The sequence below is a fragment of the Sardina pilchardus genome, chromosome 2 (genome assembly GCF_963854185.1).
Source record: "Sardina pilchardus chromosome 2, fSarPil1.1, whole genome shotgun sequence".
Lineage (NCBI taxonomy): Eukaryota > Metazoa > Chordata > Actinopteri > Clupeiformes > Clupeidae > Sardina > Sardina pilchardus.
In genome coordinates this window covers 31,185,843-31,195,034 of record NC_084995.1, presented here as the reverse complement: position 1 = coordinate 31,195,034, position 9,192 = coordinate 31,185,843, and the positions used below count along the sequence as shown (strand labels likewise).

Below are 9,192 nucleotides of genomic sequence, written 5' to 3'. Positions count from 1 at the left end.
AACTTGTGTGCATTGCTTCGCTCGCAGTGTGTATGTGTTATATGACCTGGCCTGCTGTTATCCAAGAAAAGTAAAGAACAGAGTAAAGACGTTGATATGACAGATGTTTCAGTGTTGGTAGCAAAATAGACCTGAAATGAACACAGACAAAGTGGTCCATTCTCTAACCTACACTTTGTGTGAGGGAAGTATCAAATTGGTTGTTATATGGTGTGTGACGTGTGTAATAATAGAATGTTACTTTCCTTGGTTCTTTTTCCAGGTACTCCATCCCTTTCCAGATTGATTCCAGGAGGACGAGGCGCTGTGTCTATCTGGACTATCATCACCATGCAGAAGAGTCTCAGTGCACTTGCAGTGACCCCCACTGAGGTGAGAGGAGAGCTCCTTGTCTGTTACCATATTCTACACAAAATAATGTCTGATGCTTCATGGCAGCCTCAGTCTTCCTGTATGTAAAGTACATGTACAGCAGAGTGCAGCTACCTTAGTCAGGCTACTGGCAGGGGAACTAGGGCAGGAGTATATCCTATATATCCTAGATATCCTATATACTAGGATCACTATCACTGGTATGTATACTAGTACCTGTATATAGGAGAAAATAGTGTTTGATGCTTCATGGCTGCCTCAGTCTTCCTGTATGTACAGTAGTGTGCAGCTCCACCTTAGTCAGGCTACTGGCAGGGGAACTAGGGCAGGAGTGGGACTGATGAGTCACAGCCCCACGACTATAGGAACAGACTGGCCACCCACGGGGAGGACAGCAGAGAGCGAAGAGAGGGACACGGAGAAGGCAAGCTCCCCATCTGTTAACCCACTCGCAGGAAAGAAGTGGTCATCGTGTTTTGTATATTCATTTTGATGCTAAAATAACTTTTTGTGTAATTCAAGCACTAGGTTTTATTTTCTTATCTTCATTAATGTCTCTGTTTCAGTAGGTAGCTCGCCGTCATAGAATATTGAAAAGGAGCAGCGAGGGTTGCCATGGTAACCTCACTTGTCCTTGAGAGAGCTTCTGTGTAGTATCTGACTGCTTCCTCTGATCCAAATGTTTTTTTTTTTTTAAAAGACGATTCAAGGCTGACCTGGCTCAGTTGGACAGTTGTGTTTTTTTTTTTTCTTTCATGGTCTGAATTGTAGAGGAGTTTTAAATAATGCAGGTCTCATCCAGTCGCAAGAGAAGCACATCTTCTGCTTTCTTTCTCCCGCTTCCCTCCTCTGTCTGTTGCTGTCATGGTTTTCTGTAAATTCTGACCACTGGTTTACCATCTTTGTGTAGAACTAGTCCAGTTTCACCAGATGTGATTGCCTTTTTTTTTTTTTTTTTTTTTTTTACTGCATATCAGGTTAAACTGAAGACATGATGCATGATGATTTGTAATTATAGTGACACCCTGGCAATGCTGCACATCAAACTCTAAATATGCAGACATGTGTCACTATTAAAAAGAATAATAAATGAATAGTGCTGGCTGAAGAACATGGCACAGATCTAAGTCAATGACATTGCCCATGAATAATTGAAACTCCTCTGGCAAGGCATCATTTTGAAGCATAAAAACCAAAGGGGTACGCTGAAGCTCTGCATAACAATGGCATTATGGATACAAACACTGTCAGTGATGTTATACTACAAACAGTTCAATGGACAGTATTTTACAAGACTGTACTCTGAGTAACAAAGCATTGTTGTGCATTAAATCTGTATTTTCTAGTTTAATTTATTAATATAAAGTAGTGTAGACTTGCAGTGATGAGGTATACCGTTCTGCAACTCTGGGAAAACGGTGAGGTGTTCAGAACTCCTCTGTTACTTCTCACTAGTCTGTCCCGTGACTGTAGTCCACTCATTTTATATTCTCTGTGTATCCTAGTTCCTCTAGGAGTCCCAGTCTATATCCAGTGGCTACCCAGAAACTGACCGTATCCTCTGCAGTATAGCAGGGAGTGCCCCCTGGTGTTCAAACAGACAAACAAACAAACAAACAAGCAAACAAAGAAAGAATAACCATCCAATCTGCCAGGAGGGTTCCAAGTGTGGAAGTTTAACCAAAGCATTCCAAAACCCTAAAATGTGTGGTTGAATCAAGTTAATTAAACCACGTAGTATGAACACTTTTTTGGCAAGCATTTCTTTGGTTAATAGGTGGCTAATGTCAATGTCCAGTCATTGTTGACAGATTTTTAATTAACTAAACCATTCTTCTATTTTTCTTTTTTTTAATTAATTATTTTGTTTTTGAAGGAGATAATTTAAAAGGGAAAAAAATAAGCCCGCTGGACTTGGTCAAGACCACCTAGAATACAGTATATGGCCATACTATTGTCTGAGACAATACTGTTCTGCCCTTGGTTGGGCAAAGGGAAATTCGGGTGAGTAGGGCCCCTGTCTTTCTTAACTGAATAGACAGTATTTCTTTGGGGATAGTCTTTGTTGGGTGGTAGTCAGCGTCAGCGACGGCTGAGCTATCGGCCCTGGACAATAAGGTCTCCTCAGTAAGAAAGGAAATATTGTGTGCGCACACAGATGGGCCTACGTCAACGAATATCCAAAGAGTGGCAACAGCTCTGGGTGTTTGAGAGGGATCACTATCACTGGCAAAGTCTATCTGTTAAGAACAGACCTGTATCTTTCTTAATTATTCCACCTTAAGTCTTTTATGTTTTCTTGTTACTGTAATCATTCTTTATTGATTTTACCTTGATTTATGCTTTCTTTTGATTTTTGATTATTTTATTATTATTATTATTATTATTATTATTATTACTCTTTGCCATCTATGCTTTTATCTGCTATTACTGTTTGGTTTTTGTTTATGTAAAGCACATTGAATGACCTCTGTGTATGAAATGCGCCATATAAATAGCTATATAAACTTGACTTGACTTGACTTGAGACAGAGACAAGTCCCAGGCCAAGACAAGTCTGTGACTATATAAAAGACCAGACTCAAGTACTACTATAATTTCCTGACTGTTAATCGAGGTTCATACATTGATTTAAAAAAAATTGTAATGCATTTCTTTTCTTCATTCTTCTTTATGATTATTGATTCGGCTTCAATGGGCTGTTGGGAACTGTGGTTAATACACGGGTGCCGTAAACTCGTGGTTTCGTTTTTTGTTTTTTTTTGCATAAAACTGTCCTGCGGTTTATACACACTGCAGTTAACACACAGGAAATTACTGTAAACCCCTGATTAGAATCCATTAGCCTTTCCCCTAACACGGTGTCCTTCACAGGAGAACAAAGACCTCTTGGGGGTGCACTCGGCCGGCAGCACTCTGGGGGTGCACCCAGCCGGCAGCACTCTGGGGGGGGAACTGCGCAGGAGCCGCAGACGCCACTCGGGGACCCTGCAGCTGCCCCCGTTGTCATGGAGACTTGCCGAGAGGGCTCGCACCCCAGACGAGGGCCCTGTGTCCAGGCCTTCCTCTTTGGTCTTCCCCATTCCCCCGCTCATCAACATCACGCCAGTGCCCAACGAGGGGTGAGTCCATCACAAAGCACACCTTCCTGATGCTCTCTGAGACTTCACACATGTTGATGACAGGGGTTTGGGAGTGCTACTCAGATAGATAGAATAGTGTAGACCAGAGTTGTATAAAGCATCTGAAACCCACACTTGTACAGATATTTGATCAGAAAAATACTTAAGTCAAAGTAAAAGTAATCTATAAGCATACCCACTTAAGTAAAAGTCTTAAAGTATCTATTATTTACCGTATTTACAGCGCTTAAGTAGCCCAAGTAGCCCATTATAAGACGTACTTAAGAAAAGTAGAAGCACAAAGTACAACTAAAAGCTTTCTAGGCCAGGCGGAGTGATGACAACCCCCTTCCTTTGCTATGCTTTTGATGAAAAAGATAGGCTGTCTTTATAGGCTATGCAGCACCTTCAAACTTGGTGCCTACACTTCATACACAATATCTTCAAAGCTTGAACAAAGGTATGTCTGACATTCATTTTTCACTGCTGCATCACACTCCCTAAACACGCGTTGAAAGCCTAAACAAATTATGCTATTAATGAAAAGCAAGCAGTTAGAATTTAAATTTAATTCAGCTCCTTACAACAGCTGTGGTCTTGGTCTGCTGTGTTTTCTTCAATTTTCCCTTGGGGATCAATGAAGTATCTATCTATCTATCTATCTATCTATCTATCTATCTATCTATCTATCTATCTGTCTATTTATCTATGTTTTAGCTATATTTCCTAGGCCTGAACACTGTCACTATGTCTTCATTCATTGCTGTGTCCTGTGGTAACATCAGTTCAGAAAATCTTGGTGGTTCAAATATCTGACATGCTGAATGGAAGCTATGGCTTTTGTTTTCATTTGCACATTATTTTAGCCTTGAAGTACAAGTAAAAGTAGAAAGTAACATAAAAACTCAAATAAAGTACAGATACTCCCCATTCATACTTAAGTGCTGCACTTGAGTTACTTTGAGTTACTTTACATCTGTGGTGTAGACACACAGTACATCAAGTGCATGCTATTTAACATGTTAACAACGTGCACATATACATGCACACACACAGGCCTCACACAAATCAGCTGATGATGGGAGAACAGGACATATGGCTGGTTGTTTGTGTCCAAGTTTATTGGCACATTTCTTGTTGCTTCCATAACACAGTTCATATGTTGCGATCTTGTTGACAGAATCACATTTTGGAGTTGTTTTTCCCTACATGTCCACAGCACATTTCGTATCTGAAGTTGTATGGATGAAGGGTTTCCTCTTTTTATTATAGTTTTGATGTGCGTTTGTGTGTGCGCTCATGTGTGTTGCACAAAGTTACACTGAGGATGTTTTCTGGTGTCATATTTCATGAGCAAGTGTCTTGACTGTCCCAGAGGGACAAGAGACAGAACTAGAGAGATGGAATGAAATTTGGTCTTTCTACATCCACCCCAGATGCAGTGCAGGGCAGAGGCCACGAAGCAGATAGAGTTCTTGAGTTCTTGCAGTAGAGTGAGAGATGCACAGTATGCTAGTGAAATTAGGTCTATTATGGTATGGTATATAAGGTATGTTCGTGATTCGTGACATTTGCTATTTGGGATATGCATCAAGAAACAGTGGAAAAGGGTATTGAGTTGTGCAGTGATGATTCCGTTGTCCTTCTGTTACTGCTAAAGTGAAGTATGTCAGCTGAAGAGATTAGGCGAAAGCTCCTGGATATAGATGCTGCCTCTTTGTCTGAGCATGAACAAATGCCGATGCAGTGCGATCCAAAGGATCACCAGCAGAGCCTTGGGATACGTAAGGAACAGGCTGCACTGGATGCTGTGGAATTTGCCAACCCAGAGAATCAGTCATCCCCTGTGAAAGTCTCCCCCCAAAGCTCGCCGAGCCTGTTCCGCAAGCTGGTGGTGAAGAAGGCTCTACGGCAACGCAGGCGTTTCACTGTTGCCCATACCTGGTAAGGCTGACGGTAATTGTGTGTGTGAGGGGACTATGTAGTTTTGATAGCGTGTCACAGTAGTTGTGCAGTTGCTGTCAAGACTTGGCTACACCACACCACACCAATACTTCCACTTTACTGTTTGAAACAGTGACATTAATTATGCTGCGACCGTAATTGTGGAGACAAGCAACATTTTGTTAACTGTGTCAGTAATTGCATGAAGAAAGAAGGTTGATCTGCGACTGTTATCAATGAACTATGATGCTAAATATACTGGATGTTTGTCCCACTGCACTGTCTGTGTGCAGGACCTAGAGATTAGGTGATAGTTCTTGATTTGCCATTCAGATCAGAAAAGGTTACTTGTACATTCAAGAGACGTCTTTAGCGATAATATTTCTCATGTTTTCACCCTGATGCATTCAGAATGGCCTAAAGAGAGAGGCGGGGGGGCATGATGATGCCAGTTGGGCAGGGATTTTAAGTGACATGGAGTGAGAAAAGGTCCAAACAAGGTCAACAAAAGGACAAAGTGTCGTGGCTTAATATAGAGTGCAGTTGTTTTGGTATGAATATTGTTTATGTTATCAAAGGGAGCCATGCTAATAGCCACACAAAGGCTTACTCAGAACATGCAAATGTCACTCACCCAAGTTTTTGAATATTTGTTAATCTTTGACCACAATATCTGGGCTTATTTTCTATACCAATGCACACATTTATGTTCATATGACTACAGTTATGGTTGTAATTTATTTAACCCTCAATGGCATTAGTATGACAAAAGTACTATTAGACTTTATTCCTTACTAAAACAAAAAAAGACATATCAACCCATGTGTTCATGACTCCGTACATATACTGTAGTAGAATGGCAGGGACCGATTTCCCACGCCATGCTCATTAAGTCCCCTCCAATGTCCGTGGTTGACCCCACGGCTACTGCACTGACCTCCGTTGTGCTCCTGGTGTAGCCCAGCTGCTACTGTCCACTCAAAAGGACACTTGAACCTTACTACTTCTCAGTTGGCGGAACGATAGGTCAGTCTTTGACATTGAGTTTGCTTATAGATAATTATGGTGTTGGTCTCTATTCGGCTGGTCATCTGTTTGTCTGTGACTGGACCACCATTCGGTCTAGTTGCCTTTGGTCTTTCTACCCTTTGGCTTACATCCGTCTGATGCAACACTGGGACTTCCCAACACTAGGCAGCTCTTCCTTTTTCTTCTTAAATTCCTGCCATTCTGAAATGCTGCAACTCTCAGAATAAGCCACAAGCGTAGTGCTGAACTTCAGTTATATGTCTTGCAACAGAAGCAGCTACGATGACCTCAATGCAGAAACTTTCTTTTTCGATATGCCTAACAGCTCCTGTTAATTCCCCGCTGGGTGTGTTTATGTGTCAACTACACAGGCTTTAATCACCTCTTTGTTAAGATTGAAAGAGTGTTGTGACGTGAAAGCGCGTTAGATCTAGTGCACAAGAGATGTAATGTAATATCAGAGACTGACAGAGAGAGAACGACAGCAAGGAAGAGAGAGAGAGAGAGAGAGAGAGCGAGAGAGAGGGAGAGAGAGGGGTGGAGTGGAGTCCTTTAATCCACCCCAGATCTACTGGCTCTCTCTCTCTCTCTCTCTCTCCCTCTCTGTGACACTCGTCCCCTGAGCCCCTGTGCTGTGCTCTCTTTGTTGGCATCGCTGGGAGAGTGTTGAGGGAGGAGGAGCCGGTGGTGGACACGCGTGCGGCCCCAGCAGGCTCTCGGACTGAGCGCCAGGGCAGACATGTTTAGGCTCTCCCCGCGCCGCCGCTCACGGGGCCGGCCCCACTTTGACTTCAGTGAGGAGGTGGTCAGTGGAGCTGATCTACCTGCTCTCAGGTGAGCTGCTCTGCGCTGTCCATCTCCCTCCTGCTCTTTCTTATTTAGTCTTTTATTTGTTATTATTTTATTCTCCTTATTATTTATTTTTCTCTCTCTCTCTCTCTCTCTTTCTCTCTTTTCTCTCTCTCTCTTTGTACCCCATATGGGTTTCCAGCGAGGCAAGGAACGCGAAAACATCCAAAACTTTTTCATATTTGCATTTCATTTTTGTCTCACCCATCATAATCATAGAGCATTTCAGAATCCTCCAGTGACTGGAGCAGTTTGATGACTGGGGTTTGTCCAGTCGGTCAGAGTGTGTTGTAGTGTCAGTAGTTTTCCTCGTAGCCTGACTTGTTGTGCTGTGAGGTGAGCATCACAGGTTCAGATCCCAGGCAAGTAAGAGTGTGTGCATTTGCAGTGCACCATATTTCGTCTGCTCCACGTTAATGCTCTGTGTTTGGGCGTGCCTGTCTTTCATCAGAATGCCAGCATTTTGTTTGCTGCTTTTTCAGAGAGGAATTACTTAGGTGTTGGGTTATTGCTGTTAGTTCCATATAATTCTGCATGGATAATCCCTCCTGGCCAGATTAGTGGGGGGAAGTACCATAGAAAATTTCATTTGACTGAGATGCCATAACCATGTTGGAATGTCTTAATCCACCTACCAAATGACATGGGATTAAAATCATGTTAGTGCAGTGCCTGTGCTCATAGTGTGAATAATATGTTTGGATGTGTGCGGTAGGAACCAAAATGACTACTTGAACACTGTGGTGGCTAATGAATCGGAGTCAAATGGTGTTGAAGACTTTGGCATGGAGACAGAAGATTTGACTTTTGCCATTACTGGCTATCCAGCAAGTGATTCAGAGTGACTATTTAGACACCTGAGCTGTTTTAATGAAATATATTTTAAAAATATATTTTTTTCTGGAAAAGACATGTCAGTCATGTTTCTATTTTCCCCATTTTTTTGCAAAATTGTCTCACGCATACACTGTCTGGAAATATTTGAACACATTTCTTGAATGTACTAAAAGCACTGCCAACTGTATACTGTGCACTTTTTAAAAGCTATATAGATATATTATCATAATATCAGTGACAAGATGTTGCCCATGTAAGACCATTGTTGTGGTGTTCTCATTTAAAATGCAAGCAAAATGCTCTGCAATTCTATGTTGTTATTAACACATTGATGGCAGTTTAGTGTCAGTAATGCTGTCAGTAATGCACGTACTCCATCCCGTATAAGTTTGTAGACGCACTGTAGCACCACTACACATGTGTTTATTGAAATACGTGGAATGGTATTTACAGAAGCATAGCATAGGCATTAAGGGCGTACTCACACTAGGTACAGTTCACCCGTACTGTACAGGAGCACGGTTGCCTCTGGTCCCTGGTCTGCGAGTTGCTGTGTTCTAGAATTTTTATGCAAATGCACGTTTTATTACCATAACAACCGTACAAGTGTGCTTGGGACTAGTTGAAAACTAGTTGAAAATGTTAAAATCCTGCACATTTGCGTTGCAGTTTTGACTTAGAGAATGGGGCCTCAGCCAGCGGCAGCCCTCTGGATCCCCAGATGTCCCCCGGCTCTGGCCTGGTGCTGCACCCCAACATGGCCAACCACGGGCAGCGCCGCGAGTCCTTCCTGTACCGCTCCGACAGTGACTATGACCTCTCGCCCAAGTCCATGTCCCGCAACTCCTCCATCGTGGGCGAGCTGTAAGTCACACACCCAAGTGCACACACACACATACACACACACACACACACACACACACACACACACACACACACACACACACACACACACACACACACACACAACCCCCCCAGTATATACCCTGATTATCTTAAACAGTTCAGTGTGTCAGTTCTGGTCACTGTCAAACCAATC

The 9,192-nt window shown here is 42.5% G+C and overlaps 1 protein-coding gene across 1 annotated transcript in view; it reads left to right on the top strand.

Moving 5' to 3' along the window:
• The first annotated feature begins 310 nt into the window (after positions 1 to 310).
• The window catches only part of pde4bb (phosphodiesterase 4B, cAMP-specific b), a 30,328-nt gene continuing 21,446 nt past the window's right edge, over positions 311 to 9,192 (top strand). Inside the window, exons 1-3 of the mRNA XM_062526733.1 lie at positions 311 to 372; positions 3,247 to 3,494; positions 8,823 to 9,017. Coding sequence (XP_062382717.1) covers positions 331 to 372; positions 3,247 to 3,494; positions 8,823 to 9,017 — 485 coding nt within the window. The 5' untranslated portion in view covers positions 311 to 330. The remainder of the gene's footprint in view (positions 373 to 3,246; positions 3,495 to 8,822; positions 9,018 to 9,192) is intronic.